Source organism: Rhineura floridana, chromosome 20 (assembly GCF_030035675.1).
Source record: "Rhineura floridana isolate rRhiFlo1 chromosome 20, rRhiFlo1.hap2, whole genome shotgun sequence".
NCBI classification, from domain to species: Eukaryota; Metazoa; Chordata; class Lepidosauria; order Squamata; family Rhineuridae; genus Rhineura; species Rhineura floridana.
The window spans coordinates 3110215-3131376 of record NC_084499.1 but is presented as its reverse complement, the minus strand read 5'-3'; the positions used below and the strand labels follow the sequence as shown (position 1 = coordinate 3131376).

Genomic DNA, 21162 nt, shown 5'->3' with positions numbered 1-21162 from the left:
AGTGGCAAATTCAGAAGTTCAGGGTCCCTTCATGGTAGTCACACCATGCCCCATTCTAAGATTATACAACAAAAGGAGCTTTCAGTCTCTTCCTTTGTTCGGAGTACTTTCCCTTAGTGTTGCATTGCAATGATCAATGCAGATCTCCGTGTGCTGCCTTTCAGCTAGATCTACTATTTTCTATGCACATACATGGGCAAATGTACAAAGGTGCTGTAAGGCAAGGAACTTTCTTTGCTGAGTTTCCCCTTTTGGTTGCAATACTAAGACTAAAGGGGAGGGTGCTGGCTACTGCGAACAGCCTTCTCGGTGGCTGACTTGCCTCCATTCACTCTGATTGGCTCCAATCACCAGGAAAGGATACTATAGAAATGGGGACCCTGTTGGGACCCTGCTCTCAAAAAAGTAAAGGACCCCGGACGACACCCCTGTGGATTCTCCCATGACTCTCCCTAGGCAAAGCTCCACATCGGCCTCTCTCCACAGTTCTTTTGCCTGGCTGAAATGTGTCCTTGAACTTCAGTAATGGTGACATCCACACCACACATTTAAAGCACTTTTATGCCACTTTTAACAGTCATGGCTCCCCCTAAAGAATCCTGGGAAGTGTAGCTCTGGGGGAGTCCCCTAACCACTCTCCAGCGCCTCTAGCTTGTCTGGATGGACCCCCCTCCTGGAGCTTTCTGTACAAAGGTAAGGGTCACATCCATTGCCCCTCCGATCATTGCATGTGGCCCCCAGGAGGCTGCCCATGAGGGAATGTGGCCCTCATGCTGAAAAAGGTTTCCCCAGCCCCGGCCTAAAAGGATGAGAACGAGCCTTTCTCCACATTGCTCTGCCCTGCATCCAAATTCTAGTTTAATTAGGGAAGACTCTAATTATTCCACAATTGGGGAGGATTTTGGAATCACAGCATGCTCCATTTGCCGCTGCTTTCAACCCCACCAGTTCATTTGCATATCCCACCCCCACCCCGCATTACAGATGGGCATATGAGCATTGATAAAATACCATCGCCAAAAGGGAAGGGGGGGGAGAAATCATCTCTGATCATGTGATCACAGGTATCATTGCATCAATATTCTTTCCCTGCCTGCTGAGTGTTCCTGAAAATTGGCTAAACGCCATGCAAAAAGACTCTTGAATTAACCATAGGATAATCAAGTTTCCTTCCCCCCCCCGTGGTATGCAGTATTTTTATGCACCCTCATTGTACACATGCCCAGTAGAACACTGTGCAAAAAAAGACCTTGATTGCAAAATCAAAGGACCATAGAACACTCGAGCTGGAAGGGGCCTATAAGGCCACTGGGTCCAACCCCCTGCTCAGTGCAGGAGTCCAAGTTAATTGTGCATGCGATCAAGTCAAGACTGAGGGATGTGCGGTTTTTTGGTTTTTTTTGCAAAGTTTTAAGTGTGCACAAGTGTAAAACCACTACCACCCAAGATAGGGTAATTTGGAATTCCGAAGTCAATGGAGGAATTTGATGAAGGCAAATTTCTGAGGCGCCTCTCAGAAGCGAGTGCCACTGCTGAGAACGGGCAAATCTGCTAGTTTGGTTGTCCCACACTTTTTCATTTTCCCATTACTCAGTTTGCCACATTTCTGCATCAGCTCGTGGTTTCAAAATTCAAAATTCATCAGCATTTTAGTGTGGATTGCTCCTGGTTCTACACATTCTAGTACACAATTTTTATCTAATATTTTTTATTTATTTATTAGATTTATATCCCGCCCTTTCTCCCAGTAGGAGCCCAGGAGTAATATACACAAGACTGTGAGCAATTTTTCCTTAAATGCATCTCATTTTCCTATGTTATTTTCACTATGTGTTTTTATGCAATTTTTATACATTTTGGTTGGAGAACTGCTTCCCAAAATCCGGAGAAGTACGAATTCTAAAGGACAGCAGCAGTTTGGTCCACATGTTGCTAAGTGTCTTCCCATTAAAATGTGAGTCAAGCCGAATCTCTCCCGGATGCCTGGCTGCAGCTTGCTGTGTCATAAACTCAGACCTCCCTGTCCCCCCAACCTGGTATGTGTTCCATCATTCCCACAGGTGTTAAGCCTCTGTAACACACGGCAGGCCTGCTGCTTGAGAGAATTAATCTCTCCCTGACAGTCGGATCAAGGCATTATCTTCCTCATAATTCCAGACTGCAAGCCATTTTTCCTTACGCTTGTCACAATGATAGAAACCCACATTCACAGCATAGGAAATAGAGACAGAGCGGGGAATCTCTCTCTCTCTCTCTCTCTCTCATTTGGGCTGATTTTTCTAAAGCCACTGGCATGAAGACACTAAAGATGAGAATCTCTTGTGGCTATCCCTTACTTTTCAGCGCAAAAAGGTCATGCCAGGAATGAGAAACTTGTGACTCTCCAGAAGGATGCCGTTGGACTCCAACTCTCATCAACTCTGACCATTGGCCATGCTGGCTGATGGGAGTCGGGAGTCCAAGAACATCTGTAGGGCCACAGGGTGCCCATCCCTGACTCACACCATGGCCCAAGTCTCTACTCATCTATGAAGCTCACTGAGACATCTTGATCCAGTTATACTCTCTCTTAGCTTAACCTACCCTGCTGGGTTGTTGTGAGGATAACAGGGATGGGGAGGAAGAAGATTGTGCATGCAAGCTTGAGCATCCTTGGAGGGAAGGCGGCATAAAATGCAAGCAGGAAACATACATTAAAATTCTCTAAACCCACGAGAAATGTCATCCCTTCCCCATCAAATGGCATGCACCTCTTGAAGGGAGAACAGAAAGAAGGGAATTTTTTTGGCTATGAATTCAGCCTTTCCCAACCTTTGGATCCCCAGATATTGATGGGCTACAAATTCCCATCATTCCTGACCATTGGTCATGCTGGCTGGGGATGATGGGAGTTGTAGTCTAGCAACATCTGGGGACCCAGAGTTTGGAAAAGGCTGCTTGTCATGATGGCACTGAATGTAAATGGGTCCAGAACATAGCTTAGATCAGGAATGGGGAGCTGCGGCCCTCCAGATATTGTTGGACTCCAACTCCCATCAGCCTCAGCCAGCCTTGGCCAATGGGCAGTGATGATGGGAATGGCTGTCCAGCAATATCTGGAGGGCCGCTGGTTCTTCATCCTTGGCTTAGACAAGTCCAAACAGGGATTTCAAAAATCCCTGGGGGAGGAGAAATCTATCAATGGCTGTTATGCACAATGATGGCCAAAGAGAGCCTCTGTGTTCAGAGGCAGTCTACTTCAGAATACCAGTTGATGGGGAGCAACCGCAGCGAACTCCTGTATTTGCTGCTACCTTTTCATAGCTGTTGCAGTGGAAGACCCACGCCCCCCCCAGGGCCCCCCTACCTGTCTAGTCTTTACCATTGCCCTTAATGAAGATGGCGGCAGCAGTTTCCCTAAGGGGAATGAAGCCTCTGCCGCCATCTTTGTTGATGGCACACGTGCGTGCTACGCGTGAACATCTCTGCCATCAACTAAGATGGCTGCAGCGGCTTCAGTACCATAGGGAAGCTGCAACCACCATCTTCATTAAGGGCAATGCTAAAATGCAAGCTGACAGGTAAATGGGGGGCGTGGGGGGCATGGATCACAGAAGGGGAGCGGAGGGCCCCTCAGGGGCCCCTCAGGGGCTCCTGTAGCTCCAGGGCCCTCAGGCCAGTGCCCAGCCTGGCCGCCCTTTAGAACCGGCCCTGTTCTGAGATATGTCTAGTCTGCTCCTGTTCTGTATCCTGAATAATGCCTAGAATGCCTGATGCTCCTGTACCGACTTCTGGAATAAAGCTTTTTGTAAAAACCAGCCTTCGAGTCCTGAGTCTGCTTCTCTGGTTGAGAGCAAGGACACTCCGTACTAGTTATAAGAGCCCTCCTGGATTAGACCAACGGCCAATTTAGTCCAGGATCCTGTTTCCCATTGTGGCCAATGCCAGCTGCCTCTGGGAAGCCCATGAGCAGGGCACACATAGTGTAGCTCTTTTCCACTGTTGTTGCTCAGCAAGTGCCATGCAGAGGTAGAGTGCTGCTGAACATGGAGGCTCTGTTTGGCTGGCATCAGCACATAGAGCAGGGCCCCATCCAGCACAGTATCCTGCAACATGTAGCCCATTTCGCACATGGGACTGTCACTTGGGAGCAACCAAGTCACAGAGATTAAACATACTTGCACTTCCCATCAGGGCTTTAAGATGATATTGGCCACCCCTATAAGTCACAAAAGGACCTCTTTCAAATTAAAGCCATTCACACAATGTCTTACTGAAAGGCAGATTAGACAAATTCATGGAGGAGGAGGAGGCTACTAGTCATGATGGCTAAATAGGACCTCCAGGTACAGAGGCAGTCTAGCTCAGCATACCAGATGCTGGGGATATAAGACTGGGGAGGGGTTTTACCTTAATAACCTGCTTGTGGACTTCTTGAAGGCGTCTTATTGGCCATCATGGAAGGCAGACCATTGGGCAGGTCAGACTCTCCATCTTATCTACCAGGGCTCTTCTCATGTTATTTTGATAACTAAGACTGGGCCAACCCCCATCTCCGGTCTGCCTCTGAATATCCGTTGTTGGGGGCCAAGTAACAGCAGGAGAGCTGCTGTAGCGCTCATGCCCTGTTTGGGCGCCTGCCATTAGGACATCAGGTTGGCCACGGTAAGAACAGGAGGCTAGACTTACAAAGTCACTTCACGTGGAGTGCCCACCTTCTAGCCCCCTTAATGGAAATATTCGGACCGCAGCTGTACATTATTCATGACACGCCTAATGGAAACACGGCGCCTTAGGGAGATTAGAAATGAACAGTGCATATGGACCATGGCCTCATGTTCAAAAATCAGGGGCAGGAGAAAGGAAAGGTTTGCTAGACTGCCTTGCACTAGAAGAGTGCCTGTACGCACGCAGAGTGTCTTCAGCTGTAGCTGTCTCCACACGGGATGGAAGGGTGGCTGTCTTTAGCTTGTCCTCCCTCTCATGGTCTCAGCAATGACAGATCATTATGAGAAATCATCATCCTACATTCTGATCCGATTCTTCCCATGCCATCCTTTACGTAGCCCAAACAGAACCACCCACGAAAGAAGAGGGTGATACCAGCAGACTTGTGGAAACCCCAATGTTTGCGTAAGTACAAGGAAAACTTTAGTGGGGGGGGTAAAATCTTCGGGGGGGATTCCCCCCCAAAAAACACAGTTCAGTGAGAGACCTGAGCATGCTCAGTGGGCACAAAATGTGCACTGACTTTGGGGGGGGGATGCAGCGGAGTGTCTTGGAGGAAGGCATGGCTCATTGCCTGGAACAGTGAAAAGGAGAACTCATCACTACAACATTTTGTTGCAGATCCTTCTTCTCTCCTTTGTTTCTGAAGCTGAGTCTGTGAATGCTGTTGCTTCTACAGCCAAGATGGTACCGCCCATGTGCAGTCTCAGGAGAAACCATGAAGTGTGAAGAAGTACAAGAAATCTTTAGACAAATCTTAAGGTAGGGTGCAGAAAATCCAGCATGCCCCTGGCTGCAACCCTGAACAACATTTAGTTGTAGGTCCTACTTGTTATACACATTAGTAAAGGATTGTAACACTTAATAACAAATATGGAAAGCTGGCATTTTAACATTTAATTAAGTGTTTGCAGGATATTCTGGTCTTCAGCACTAAACCACTGCAGAAAATTGAGAAGTGGGTGCCATGCCTATTAAAGAGGCATCACTGGGGAATTTGGATCACAGTAAAACTAGCAAATCGTCCATGAGAAGAATTCAGAATCAACATTTTTCACAACTTCTAAACAGGACTGGAATGATTTTAGTCTTTGTTGTTTCTCTAGTTCCTCAGCCCTCCATTCCACTCATCCTGAATGCTGGTTTAACTCGGAGAAATGCTAAAACTAATTCTGGAATTGAAGCATGCACAGATTGCCGTTGGGTGTAGATGATTCTTTTCATTCTGTGTTGCATTGAAAGGTGTGCACATCGGTTGCACCCTGTGAAAAAGGGCCTCAATGCAACTGACTGTTCACTTCTTTCATGGAGTTTATATCAGCACACTCAAATTCACATGTGAGAACACCCCACAAAAAGTATCTGGACACAAACACATATTACGACCACATCAAGTTTGTCTTGTTTTTGAAGTGTTTTCTCAAGAGCTGGGCACAGTCTGCCTCTTGAAATTTTGCACCATATTTGTAGTGGTTAAGGTGTCAGACTACAACCTGGGAGACCAGGATTCGAATCCCCACATGGCCCTGAAGCTCACTGGGTGACCTTGGGCCGGTCACTGCCTCTCAGCCTCAAAGGAAGGCAATGGTCAACCACCTCTGAACACCGCTTACCATGAAAACCCTATTCATAGGGTCACCATAAGTCGGAATTGACTTATGGTTGAAGGCAGTCCATTTCATTTTCATTTGCAGGCAGAGAAATATGATGGTGGTGGTGGTGGGAACCAAAGCCTGAACTTCGAAGGAGCTGTCCAAGGTGCTGAAAAGCATTGGACAGCTCCTTGAAAGTTTGGACTAAAACCCAGAGCAGATTCCACTGCCCCAGAGCCATCAGCCACCACTGCTTCACTCAGCTGGTGCCCTCCAGATGTTTGGGACTATAACTTCCATCAGCCCCAGCCAGCACTGCCTGTCCAAAACATTTGGAGGGCACCAGCTTGGCAAAGGCTGTTTAATGAAGGAACCCAAAAACGATGACAAAACTATGTATGCCCAAGTGTCCAGCCGAAATGAAATCCTGCACTTCTCGGCTCCACTTTAGAAACAAGGCCACATGTTATTTGAAAACTCCAGAATCCAGGGGGAAATTCAAAGGAGGAGAATCCCAGAAGCATCCATAATTTTAAGGCTGCCACCTCTGTGCTGTCCCTCTTCCACGCCTGTCCTAGGCAGTCACGGCTGACATGGGCTTCTGGCATATATTTCTCCAGCTTCTTGAACTTAGGAGGGTTAATGCCTTCACCTCAGCAACTGCTTTGCTCAAGCAGCACGTCCACACTTGGTCTGCAACGGGACCTTTTCCAAGCACACCGATGCTCCTCAAGGAGTTCTCAGAAATCCAGAAATCCTAGATGGCCTTCAAACACCAGCTTTCTTGCACTTTATAGAGAAGAGGCACCCGCTCCATACACTGAGATAAAATTTGAATTTCCCCCCAACCTTAAATGCACACTTAAAAGCAACGAGTGACTCTTTAATGACTGTGCTAGAGAGAAATAGATGAATCAGTTAGTGGCCCAGGGTCTCCTCTTTCAAGCAGAGAAACTTTTGATTCTCCCACTCCCCAATTTAAGGAATAAAAAAAATCTATTCTTTTCCAAGGTCGCTGAGAGTTTGCATGAAACAGTTTTTTTTCTAAAAAGCATGACTTTGACTTCCAAAAATATAGACACTTGTTAACCTACAACATCTGCCTGAATCTGAATTAATTAGCAAGGGAGAGAACTCTGAGGGAAGGGAGGAGGGGAAAGACAGAAGGATCTGTGAAGAAAGGTTAGAAGCTCCAGCCGGCTTTGAATGCAAAGAGAACAGGAGGGCACCGAGGCTGCTTCATAATCCCATGACGCTTCTGCAGACTGAAGTCTTTCACTTTGTGTTTAGTGGTGTTTTTGGGGGGGAGGGGAAAATTAACTGGACCCACTTTCAGGGCACACACCAGCCTGCCCCAGGCCCACGTCACTTTAGCCCAACAACCACCCCCCATACAGATGGAACGAGACTAACAAGCCTGCTCACATGCCCCACCTACCTCTCATGTCATGTGAATGACAAGCACGCATAGCATGCATACCTGCCATCAACCAAGGTGGCGGCAGGAGCATCATCCCCTTAGGGAAGCCACTGCCATCACCTTGGCACACAGTGCGCATGGCATTCACACTGACGGGAGAGGTAAGAAGTGCCTGTGATCCACAGCTGGGTTGGGTTTCAGGACCCAATACTGCCATGGATCACAGAACAGGAGTGCCACCCTCCCACTTAAGGAAGGACCCTTCATAGGCCCCTTTGGGCTGCAGAGGCCCCTGACCAGGGCCCAACCTGGCCGCCCTCTGGCGGCGGCCCTGCCAACTTTAAACTTTTGGTTCGGATGTGTGTGGATTTCTCGATCACAACACAAGAGGGATGGCAGATGCTTGAAATTCTTGTCACCAGTTTTTGATTTCCAAGCTACTAATCCTCTAGTTGGAGCCAGGGTAGGAAAGCCAGAGTTGAATAGGGTGCAGCCAATGGTGACATCTGGATATTACTGACTTTCCAGATCCAAGTCTTGATTACTTTTACAAGCCAGAGGGGTCATGCAAATGACAACATGATTGTCTCTAGTTCTCTTTCCATTATTGTGCATTTCAGATCTTTCTTGAATTTTGTCACACAAAATTTTTTGGGGGTGCTACTGGTCAATGAGAACATTTTAAAGGGAAGCCGCCAGAAATTTGCAGTAGATTTTTTTTGTATAGGGGGTGATTACATTTATGTACCAGTGGTTCCCAAACCTTTTCCCATAAACCACTTGAAAATTGCTGAGGGTCTTCACAAACCACTTAAATCTCTCTCTCTCTCTATTTATATATATATGCCTGTTATAACAACTGTAATGTGCTGTGCTAGATGCTGCATGTGTTTTTTGCCTGGACATTCCCATCCCAAAAAGCGGTTCTGAAATGTTTTTGAATAAAAGAAAGCTATCTGGAGGGCACCACACTGGGGAAGGCCACTCTGGTTGAGAAGTTCAATCATAAAACCAAAGAGGAGCTCGGAGGGGCTTCTTGGTCCACGTGCTCAAATCCCTGCCCCCTCCCCCAGCTTGATGCCAGAAATCCAGAGAGCTGGAGGGAGCTCAAACAGACGGCCCTTCTACCCTGACTTTCCAGCCAGGGGGTCCCTGGTTTCATTGTCAAAGGGCTCCATAAAGAAATGTGTTTAGGAGTCACTCCAAATGGCTCACGCAGCATTAAAACAAGCATTGAAGCAACAACACTCTGTCCAGCATCAGGCTAAAAGCAGCACCAAGACACATCAACACAAAAGTCACTAAATTAAGCGCAACCACAGAACCAAGGGCTCGCTTAACTTTCTCCTAACATTCGGTCGACATCCACCCTCCTGTAACTTAAGCTCATTAGGTTTAGTTCTGCCCTCTGGGGCAGCAGAGAATTAGTCTTTCAGAGAACAGCTCCTTGACAGTTCAGACTAAATCCCGGAGTGGATTCCGTGGCCACACTGGCATGGAGCCACCAGCTGCCACTTCCTTTGGGGATCACCGGAAGAGCATATGATGTCTCCAAGCCCCTCCCCCCAGCCCCTGGCTTCTCACCCAGTTCCTTCAACCTATCCTCATAGGATTTGTTTTTCATCCTTGAGTGGGAAATGGATGTGTTTGGCCTCTGGAAAGCATTTTTGCTTTTGCTTTTGCTGCTGCACAAGAGCAAGCCTATGCATGTCTACTCAGAAGTAAATCACACCAAGTGCAACAGGACTTACTCCCAAGTAAACCTGTACAGGACTGCAGCCTCAGTGCTATAAACATGTAGACGAATCAGGGAGCACCTGCATATTTGTTAGCTGACCCTTAAACCCTCCCTCCCCATATTTTCTTCACTTCCGCCTAAACCAGCTCAGCAGGGGTGGTGTTCAGTGCAGGCACCAGGCAAAGCCTAAAGAGAATCTACAAACAGAATGATCTCACAAATATCGAAGTGTTCCCTGACAGCTATGCTGGATTTCCCTAGATGCTTAGTACAGCACCTATGATGACCAGGAAAATTCAATATGCATTGCCCAGAGAAGAGAGAGCAAGAGCAGGAGAGAGTACTGTGAAGTTCTGAAAATAAATTGAAACTTTACATCCAGCTAATTTTTTGTGCCAATTCTGCAGCCTCTGTAAATTGTGCGTGCTTCCCAATTACTCTCAGAAGGCCTTCTTTACTTTTAAAAAATAATCATTTTGCCATTTTTTCTTCTGATTTTGAAATATATGATAGGGGAAAGGTATTGTGCAGAACACTGAAGATCCCCTTCTCTGCGTGCCCCCCCCAACCAGTTTTGGAGATTTGAGCAGGCACTGCCCCATAGCCCCAAACACTTTTGTGCATAGACTTCATAAGCACTAGAAACTTCTAAAAATGAAAGCAGAATGATATTTGCATCACTTTCTGTGTTGATTTCTGGGTTTGGGTGAAACTGCAGTTTTGCAGCCTTGGATATGCCTGTCACACAAGGGCCTCACAGAACAGACAAGCATCGAATACCTATGGTAACCAGAGAGCCATAAAATGATGTGTTATGAAACATAACAGACATTGAAAAATCTCCGGGGGGGGGGACACGCACTAGTTTAGTAGTAGAAGACCTGCTTTGCTTGCAAAACGTGTCAGTTCAGTACCTGCCCTCTCCAGTTACGGGATCACAAGTTACGGGATCTATACCAGATACAGTAATGCCCCAGTTAACACATCCTCCAGGAAAGAAACTCCTTTTAACAAAGTCTTTTTTGGGTGCAGGGGGCGCTGAGGGGTGCATACTCTGAATGTGCTTCCCTGTCTACTGGATTGTGGCTGCTGAAGGCAGCTCTCTCACGCATGGCTGGAATGGCGCTCCTTGCCAGGTGGTGCAGGCACCTCTGCAGTAAACAGTGCTTCCTGCTTTGGGTGCGTTGGAAGCACTGTTTACTGCAGACGTGTCTGCTCGAGTGTAGGGGAGGGTGGCAGAGAAAGAAGGAGAGAGAGAGACCAGGTGCAGGGTGGTGGTGTGCAATTATGGTACACAGTGGATTCTTTTGGACAGCCATGCTGTTGCCTGCCTGCTCGAGTGTACAACAACCTGACCTGGTTGTTTCATTTCAGACATGCATATAAAACATTTGCTGAAATATGTTGAACTGCTTTTCTTTTTTGTGGTGTCCTGTTCTTTTCATGTTATTCCTACCTCTGATACCAAAGTTTCTTTTAAAGAAGTAAAGTCCAGAAACGCATCTACTTCACTAATTGAGGTATTACTGTACCTGACAAAGTCTTTCTCTATCACACACCTTGGAGAGTTGCTGCCAGTCAGAGTATACCACACTTAGCTAGGTACGCCAGTGGTCTGATCAGGGGTGCCTCAAGGTACTTCAAAGGACTCGGAGCACAAGCCCATCACACAGATTTGCATAAGATTTGAACACATTACACCCCTGTAAAATTGAGATGGTAAGTGGCTGAGGTTGGGGTTTTCACCAGCACTGTGTTTTGCAGGACACCCGGCTGTCCACCATAAGCAGACCACTTCTGAGATCGCCTTACCCCATATGTGCCTGCTCAAGCACTTCATTCTGCACAACCGGCACGATTCCAGGTGCCACATAATACTTGTTCTGCACTTGGAAGCAATTGTTCTTTTAGTGTGGCAGCACCTGCACTTTGGAACTTTTGGCACCAGGAACGTGCGTTCACTGTATTCCTTTTGGTGCCTGCTTAAAACTTTTCTGTTTAGGCAAGCCTTTCCAGACACATAGGTGTTGATCTGATTTAATCTTTTTTTAGTTAGCATGTGCTTTAAATATGTTTTTAATGACTTGTTTTTAACTGTTCTATCGATAATTTGCATGTTTTTTTCCAAAACTGCTTAGAGGTCTTTACATTCAAGCAGTATATAAATTTTGTTAAATAAATAAATATTTTAATGGGGAGGAGAAGGACATTGCCCCCCCCAAAGACCACCCAGAGCCACCTCTGAACAACATCCCCCTGGGCCTGACCAAGTCTAATACAAACCTGTGGACCAGAATCTAAAAAAAGTCTTCCCATCATTGCTAAAGTATTCTAGCCACCAGCTCCCTCACCTTCCACGCTTGCAAGCAACATTTAACCACACTTTTCAGTGAATTGTCTCTTACACAAAAGGGAAGATGGATGCCTCCTCTGATCTCATATCTGTGGATGGAGGCATTAGCTGCATTTTCCGCCTCTACCTCACTGCCCCCAGCAAGGAGGACTAGGTGCTATTTCCTGCTCTTGTTACTCTGTTGTTGTCCCTAGAAGGGTTTCGACCACCACCCGGGCTCTGGTTTGCTCCTGTGGTGCAGCCAGCACCCTCCCTTGGCTCTGCGGTTTCCCTCAACTGTGATCGAGGCCAGGGGAATGCTGACATTCCTGATCTGGAAATTCCTCAATGGGAAGATGGCAGACGCACAGCCCCAAAAGGGCCCCTGGCCCTGCCACAAGAGACCTCCCATTGGCAAAGCACAAGGGCGGGTGGTGGAAGTGATAATTGGGGTGTGCAGTGGTGAAAGCTCAATTTGGCTGTGCAGAGGCTCAAGGTGTGGAGGGGGATGACTCAAGGTGGAAAGTATTCCCTGAAGGTACAAAGGATGCCCGAGAGTGGCTGCTCAAGTGTTTTTGCATTGCAAGGATGTCAGACCATGGAGGCTGCGTTCCAGCCTCCCTGCAATTTTTTTTAGAGACATCTGTGAAAGGATGCTTTCTCCTTGGATTACATTTTAGATCCTCATCCATAGTTTTAATCTCCAGACTTGCACACATTTGGGAGTGACATCTGAAATAACCTCCGCCTCCACCCTGCAAGGGAGTATCTCCTTGGTCACTGTGAACAGGGGCGTCTCCGTTACTCTATTCTCCATCATTTTGCGTGGCTTTACTTGTACATCTCCTACATCAGCCTTGGGTCCTCCAGCCATTTTGGACTACAGACTCCCATCTGCCCCAGCCAGCATAGCCATGACTAGGGAACTATAGTCCAAAGCATCTGGAGAGCACCAGGCTGGGGAAGGCTGATGCATAGAGAATATACTCTCCAGAGAGGTTTGCCTGCTGCCAACCTTGAGGTACGACGAGGCAACCCCCCCCACAAATGTACCTTCACCCTCCTCCCTTCCCAGAGTTCAGAAGTGACTGTGGACCCTCCTCATTTAGCCACGATGGCACCAACCCAGGTGAGAGAGGTATCCACATGCTTGGGGGCAGAGCTTGGAAAAGTTACTTTTTTTGAACAACTCCCATCAGCCCAATCTAGTGGCCATGCTGGCTGGGGCTGATGGGAGTTGTAGTTCAAAAAAGTAACATTTCCAAGCTCTGCTTGGGGGAACTCAGAAGGTTTGTACCAAGGGGGACAATAAAACTTAAAGGGGGGGGATCCTCAAAACAGCGCAATGAAGAAGAGGGATGTTGGAGGATTTTGATGGAAATGGAGTAGAAATTGCCAACATTTGCTTACTAGTCCTCTCTCTGGAATGGAAATCAATCCAGCAAACGCGGCTGGCGTTCGCTGCTGTTTTTCAGTCCGCAAACAATGCGCAATTGATGGGGTTCTCTTCCCCATTTCCATCGTGCTTCTTTTCCTCTGAAATGGATGGTGCGGAAAAGCATAAAGATAACTTAATTGAGCGCGTAATTAATTATGTAATCCATCGATTACACACAATTCCGCCACAGTGGACAGTGAGACTCAGAATGTCATTTTTTTTGTTGAAAGCCGAACTGCAGTGGAATGGAACCGGCGCTGCATGCGACGAGCGTGGGTTGGAATGGAAATCCATGGCTTCTCACATCCCTAATGAGGGATGCCCTTGACTATAAATGCTTCTGGGTCTGCCCTGCAGCTTTGCTGGCAAGAGCCAGACTCTGGCCTTGCCTGTGCGACTCCCAAGTCTGGCTCTGGACACCTCTGATTGTTCCTCTGTTATCTGGGTCCACTCACCCCCATTTGGTTGCTTGCCAGCACCCTTATTCCAGCCCTTTCGGTTGTCAGTTTTGGTTGTGCCCTTTGCCTACACCTGGTACTGATCTGCTGCTGGCTTTCCTTCAGTGCTGGCCCTCATCCTGCTAGGACTCACCCTTCAGCTGCCTGCATTTCTCCAATGGCACTGGCTTGACAATCAGGCTGTCGAAAAGTTGATACCCCTAAAGGGTAGCCTCCGATAAGCCTTGCCAGACATTAATTTCCTAACCCCCACATTGCTGCAAAATCTGCAAGCAGAGAAGAGGCAGCTGCTTGATCCCAGGAATCAATAATCCCGTGTAGTTAGGCAAAGAACACGGTCTATAATAGGACCCTTAAAAAGACAAACGGTGGGGCTGAGCCATAAATTTAGGCCGGCCATGTTAAAGCGTCAAGTTCCCAATGGAAACACTAAGTGTTTGGGGGGTGTTAACAGTTCGATCCATACTTATCCACAATTTAAAAAAACCGAGTAAGTTTATTACGGAGGATAACTTCCCCATGTAAATTTATGGGGCTCTTTCTCTCAGACTTCACCCTCTTGTTCAATTTCTCCTTGCTTTATGGTCCACAGGTAAAACCCAGTTGGTGGCATTTACAAAGCAATTCTGCTTTAAGTGCAGCTATGAAAAACATCCCAGTTTAGTTTGTGTCTGGCACCAAATCCTTGGAGTTGGAGGACAGGCAGCGGCAGCTGATGACTCCATATCAGTGGGGCAGTGGAATCCGCTCTGGGTTTTAGTCGGAACTTTCAAGGAGCTGTCCAAGAAGCTGAAGACTAATTCTCTGCTGCCCCAGAGGGCAGGACTAGACCTAATGGGCTTAAGTTACAGGAGGGTGCATTTCGACCAAACATTAGGCACACGAAAAACTATTGGAGGCATTCAAGAGGCAGCAGGACAGCCATCTGTCAGGAATGCTTTGATTTGGATTCCTGCATTGAGCAGGGGGGTTGAACATGATGGCCTTATAGGCCTCTTCTAACTCTACTATTCTATGATTCTATCCTGGGTAAGGCAGAGCAGATATAAAATGTTGTGGTGCACATAAGAGACCACAGTACATGACTGGAGAGCTGTGTTCAGCTTGATGGATTACAGATTGTGCAGGCCTGTACCACATTGCTTAGGGTGAATCTCATTGAAAACACTTTCCCATCATAGTCATAGATTTGGAAAGGATCTCAGAGGTCATCTAGTCCAACCCCCACCGATGTAGGAAATCCACTAGGAGCAGGAAGGGTCCCGGATGCAGAGGGGCTGGCTCGTCCCAGTTTTAATCAAGTGAAACAATTCACCCCACCCCAGTAGACCATTTACTCAACTGCATCAGTGTTTGAAATTACCCAACTGCATCACTGGTTGAAATTAAATATGTTTACCCTACTTTTCTAAAACAAAGCAAAATACCAAACCAAAGTGACTTACATTAACATCAGACAAGAGAATAACAAATTAATTTTAAAAAACAAACAATCTCAGACCCAATTCACAGCAATAAACCCTGAAATTATTCTTCCGGCACTAGCAGTAACTCACATGGACAAGAATATCCGTGGAAGAAACACCAGCAATGAGGGTTTTTAAAATTATTATCCTGGACTGTACCACTTCATGCTGTAAACAGGGGGGCTGTGACAGAGGAGAATTTCATTTGGTCCCCATTTTTAAAGTAAATTGACCTAATTTGCACCTCCTGGACTAATAAATAGATCAAAATGTAATAATTTTTCAGTCATAGAACCATATAATCATAGAGTTGGAAGGGGTCTATAAGACCATCGAACCCAACCCCCTGCTCAATGCAGGAATCCAAATTAAACCATACCCAACAGGTGGCTGTCCAGCTGCCTCTTGAATGCCTCCAAAGTCTTTTCCAAATTTTGCAGTACAGACTGGCTCAGACACATAGCAAAATGCACCAAAACACATATGGGGAGGGGGGGAGAACATGCATGTATTTAAATGTGACTTTTGTATGGATTTTTTAAAAATCCACAGATTAAAACCAAAATGAGATGGAATGGGTTTATGAATTTATAAAATGGATTTATGATCTATGATTCTATGAAAAAAAATATGGAAACCTGACACAGACCAGAAGAATACTGATCCATCCCATTTCTAGGGCTGTATGTCTGAATGCTCTCTCTCTCTCTCTCTCTCTCTCTCTCTCTCTCTCTCTCTCTCTCTCTCTCTGTGTGTGTGTGTGTGTGTGTGTGTGTGAGAGAGAGAGAGAGAGAGAGAGAGAGAGAGAGAATCATGCATGTTAGGGACACAGGTGCAAGTTAGCCGTCTCTTAGGCATGCTGTACTGTTATGTGCAGGGAGATGTCGCCCACCCACAGCCTGAAGTGGTCAAGTCCAGGAAAAGCTTTACCACGTCTTTCTGATGAACTGGAGCTATCCCCCTGGAGCAGAACATGGTTCCATCTAATCTAGCATCCTGTTCCCCCACAATAGCCAACCAGACCCCTCTGGGAAGCCCACCAACAGGGTGTGAGGGAAGTGGACAGCCTCCCCCTTTCCTGTCAGCAGCATCTAGTGCTTCAGGGGTATACTGCCTCTCTGTATGGAGGGTCCATTTAGATATCTCCACATTGACAGAGATATTGTGGTGACGTCGACAGATCCATTGTCCATGGTAGGTCTACATTGAGCAGCCATCATGGACCAAATAGAAGAAGTATGTCTCTGAATAACAGATTCTGGAGGCAGGCAAGAAAGGGAAGGGCGGTTGCCCTTATGTCCAGCTTGTGGGCTTCCCAGAGACATCTGGGTGGCCACTTTGGGGGAACAGGTTATTGGGCTGAATGTGCCTTTGGTTTGATTCAACAGGGCGCTACTGACATTCTCCAAGAATCTGTGTTTGGCTGAATGATAATGTGGCATCATTAGAGGGTTACGGCTTGTGTCCTACATAAGAACAAGAGCCTGCTGGATCAGGCCAGTGGACCATCTAGTCCAGCATCCTGTTCTCACAGTGGTCAAGCAGATATTCGTTATGGGAAGCCCATAAAATCAGGACCTGAACACAACAGCATTTTCCCCTCCTATGGTTTCCAGCAGCTGGCATTCAGACACATATTCTGCCTCCAACAGTGGAGGCTGAGCATAGCCACTGTGGCTAGTAGCCATTGACAGCCTTCTCCTCCATGAATTTGTCTAATCCTCTTTTAAAGCCCTCCAAGTTGGTGGCCACCATTGACTCTCATAGGAGTGAATTCCATAGCTTATCCTATGCACCACATGAAGAAGTACTTTGTGTTATCTGTTCTGACTATTCCAACATTCGTCTTCATTGGATGTCTATCAGCTCTAGTAGTATTATGAACTTGTTTAAAGCAACAAAGTTAAAAACATAAAAGGCAAACCAGTCACATGTCAATCTAGACCCCCACGTGCACTCCTCTGAGGCACTCGCAGAACTCCAGCTAAGTGCCCCAGTGACACTCCATTCCCTTTTGGCAGAGGGGGCTGAGCTTGTTTATACCGACACCCACACACACTGCCACTGAAGTGAACCGGGCAGTTCTTGAAAGTGGAGAGAGCACTATCCATAACCTGGAGCCCACAAACTTCCTCACATAAGCATACTCCACTAGGTCAGAATCAATGTAAGCAAACACCAACAGTCCATCACATGTAAGAAACAAGGCATCAGCAATTACGTCAAAGTTTTTAAAGTTGCCACAATCATAGAACTATAAAGTGGGAAGGGACCTTTGAGGTCATCCAATCCAACCCTGGAATGTTTCACCACCACCACTTCACGTACAATACTCCTATGGTTACCTTGGGGCAAATCTCATTGGGATTTACTTCTGGTCCTTACTTATGCTGCCAGTCAGTGCAGATAGCACTGAGTCAGGTGGATCAATGGTCTGAGTCAGCTTAAAGCAGCTTCCTACATTCCAGGTAAACATTCACAGAATCAGGTTGCAAACTGCTTTTCTTTTTAAGCCTTCCCTCTTCTGCACCAAGCTGAGAGGGGAAACAGCCAGATGGGAGCTGCAGTACAAAAGATATGGAGGGCATCAGATTGGCTGAGGCTGCCTCAAAGTTCAGCCAAAAGCACCAAGAAGAAGAAAAGCAACGAGGAGTCACCTGGTGGGCAGCCGGGTCTTCCGACCCAAAGGCAAGTGCCCTCTCCAGCACATTCTTCAAGGCGCCTTCCACTTCAGAAAGAGAAACCGCTCCCCGCCTCTTCCCGGCTTCCCTCCAGCTTTGTATTCCACCAGCTTATCAAGCAGAGCATTGAGGAGAGCTCTGCAAACATGGAGGATTCATTTCCCTGTGGCCTGAGAGAGAACAACAGTACAAGCACTCCCCTCCCCCGGCCGATTCTGCCATTTATCATTCCACAACCCGCCCTCGGGAAAAATTCCACCACCTCTGCATTGTTGACACGATGCAAGAGGACAATGACGAAACTGCCTTCCTGTCTCTTATCTTCTGGCCACCCAAGGGATCAAAACTTTCATCATCCTGTCCATTTATATATAAATAAATAAATAAATAAAATTTTATTTGTGAGTCGCCTATCTGGCCGAATTAACGGCCACTCTAGGCGACGTACAATAACACAATAAATACAACATATGGATCAAAAAACAGTCAATAATTAATCTAAAACCAGCCTTCCAATTAATAACATCATAAAAACTAATCCACCCCAAAAACCCTGTAGGCCTGCCTGAAAAGCCAGGTCTTCAAGGCCTGGCGGAAACCCATCAGGGAGGGGGCATATAACAGTGTGGAAGCCTCTCTCGCGGGCCCCCATTGTGGGTCACCCTTCTGACTTGCACATCGCCACTGTCTCTTTCTAGCTCCCTCCCTGATGCTCCCTGCTCCTTCCCTCTGCCAAATCTTGCCAGGGCTTGGCTGTGCAACCGGTTTGCAATTCCATGGCTCTGCCCTGGGGCATGGCAGAGCTTGGAAAAGTTACTTTTTTAAACTACAACTCCCATCTTCGTCTGGTAGCCCAACTACGCCCCTATCTGGACAGGGACGACCTCGCCTCCGTTGTCCATGCTCTGGTAACTTCAAGATTGGATTACTGTAATGCGCTCTATGTAGGGCTGCCCTTGAAGACAGTTCGGAAGCTTCAGCTGGTGCAGAACGCAGCTGCCAGATTATTGACGAGGAGCAGTCGGTCTTCGCATATAACACCTGTCCTGGCGCGTCTGCACTGGCTTCCTATTTGCTTCCGGGCGAGATTCAAGGTGCTGGTTTTGACCTATAAAGCCTTACACGGCGTGGGACCTCAATACCTTGTGGAACGCCTCTCTCGCTATGAACCTACCCGTTCACTTCGTTCAGAATCTAAGGCCCTCCTCCGGGTACCAACCCATCGGGAAGCCCGGAGGGTGGTTACGAGATCTAGGGCCTTTTCTGTGGTGGCCCCTGAGTTGTGGAACAGCCTCCCCGAAGAGGTACGCCTGGCGCCTACACTTCCATCTTTTCGGCTCCAGGTAAAGACCTTTTTATGCTCCCAGGCATTTTAATCTTCTTAACTTTTTTAATCTTTTAATCTGTATTTTAATTTTTGTAGTATTTATTTTGTTTTTGCTGTGCTTTTCGTTGTTTGTTTGTATATGTTTTTGTATTTTTATTATGATATATTGTATTTTATTTTGTTTGTTCACCGCCCTGAGAGCTATTTCGCTAAGGGCGGTATATAAATTGAAATAATAAATAAATAAATAAATAAATAAATAAATAAATCAGCCCCAGCCAGCATGGCCACTGGATTGGGCTGATGGGAGTTGTAGTTTAAAAAAGTAACTTTTCCAAGCTCTGGGCATGGGCATGGGTGGTAACAATAAACTCAGTGGAGGCTGGTGGCTCCCATGTCAGCAGGGCAGTGAATCCACTCTGGGTTTTAGTTTGAACTTTCAAGGAGCTGTCCAAGGTTTTGGCCTTGGTCACCCTGCACGATGACCTTTGTTGGGAGGGGGAGAAGGGCCCAGTTAACTCTCCTGTCCGAGTTGGGGGTGGGCTGAACCACTTTTGAGTGGTTCCAATCCTACTGGGATGATCACCTTCAGAGAGCGGTGCTTGGGGAGGATTGTTCAGTCCCATGGAGCCTTGAATGCCAGATGCCACAGGATTTGATTTCATGTCCCATGCTGTTTAACAGCTACATGAAACCACTGAGTGGGGTCATCCGGGGTTTTGGGGTGTGTTGTCGCCAGGCTTATGCAGGCAACTGAGACAATATTTTCCTACAGTAGTTAGTGTTTCTGATTTTAATTTTTATATGGTTTTATTCTGTGTTTATATAGGTTGTAAACTGCTTTAAAAAAAGCATAGTGGTATATAAATATTTTTGATAAAATAAATAAATGCAAACCGCTTTGTGAGGTCTGCCCGAAAAGCAGTATATAAATGCCTCAAACAAACAAAGAGACAGACAAACAAAGAACGAATGAACGAACGAACAGAAATCCTTGAATAGGGGCTCCCAGTGGCCTCGTGCTGGCACTTTATCTCCTGCAGAGAGTGCTGTGGTTCGAGAGCACTGCCTAGGCTGTAGGACCAGCCAGCTTGAGCATTCTGTCAGCTGAGCCCCCCCCCCACTGGCCAATCCCAGGCCACCAGGCCCAACAAAGCCCCGCCCCCAGAGTGTATGCCTTCATCCCTGAGCAACTTATCTCTTGGCTGGAGACCTTGCCTAACTGCCACCTCCTCCCTGATTGCTCCCTTGGATCTTCCCCTGCCTAGTTTTGGCTACACGCCCGCCTCTGGCCCCCCTGATCCTTGTTTGCTGCTTGGGGGTATCAGTCCTTGCCCATTTTGGGACACATCCCCAACTGCCAGTCAGCTTGACCCCCCCTCCAGGTGTTAGTGTCTGTCTCCTGGGAGCCAGGACACTGGCTAGAGTAGGGCCAGAGGCAATATGGATTTCCTAATTTATTTATTTATTTATTACATTTATATACCACCCCATAGCCAAAGCTCTCTGGGCGGTTTACAGCAATTAAAAACAATAAAAACAAATATACAAATTTAAAAACACAAAAAACAATTAAAAACACAATTTCTTTAAAAAAAAATTAAAAAACAATTTAAAAACAGGTGCTAAAATGCCTGGGAGAAGAGGAAAGTCTTGACCTCGCGCCGGAAAGATAACAGTGTTAGCGCCAGGCGCACCTCATCAAGGAGATAATTCCATAATTTGGGGGCCACTACTGAAAAGGCCCTTTCCCTTGTTGCCATCCTCCGAGCTTCCCTCGTAGTAGGCATCTCCTTAGATGTTGAGCGTAGTGTACGGGTGGGTTCATGTCGGGAGAGGCAGTCCATCAGGTATCCTGTTTAAGTTGACACCACGGCTACCTCAGATTAGAATTCCCAAGCCTAGGCAGGTACGCCGCACTGAGTTTGATGGAGTTACTCTCAGAAACGTACACAGAGCTTTTGTTCTGTATAACATACCAATACATCTAGTGTTTTGGAAAG

General features: G+C 46.9%; 1 protein-coding gene across 7 annotated transcripts in view; it reads right to left on the bottom strand.

Annotated features, from left to right (window-relative positions):
* DAB2IP (DAB2 interacting protein) overlaps positions 1-21162 on the bottom strand; it is a 366040-nt gene that overhangs the window by 139519 nt on the left and 205359 nt on the right. Inside the window, exon 1 of one of the 7 annotated variants that reach the window (XM_061604335.1) lies at positions 17809-17919. The exons of the other annotated variants lie outside the window; for them this stretch is intronic. Within the exon in view, the coding sequence (XP_061460319.1) occupies positions 17809-17861 (53 nt within the window). The 5' untranslated portion in view covers positions 17862-17919. Of the gene's footprint in view, positions 1-17808; positions 17920-21162 lie in introns of those variants that run through there. 7 annotated transcript variants of the gene reach the window in all.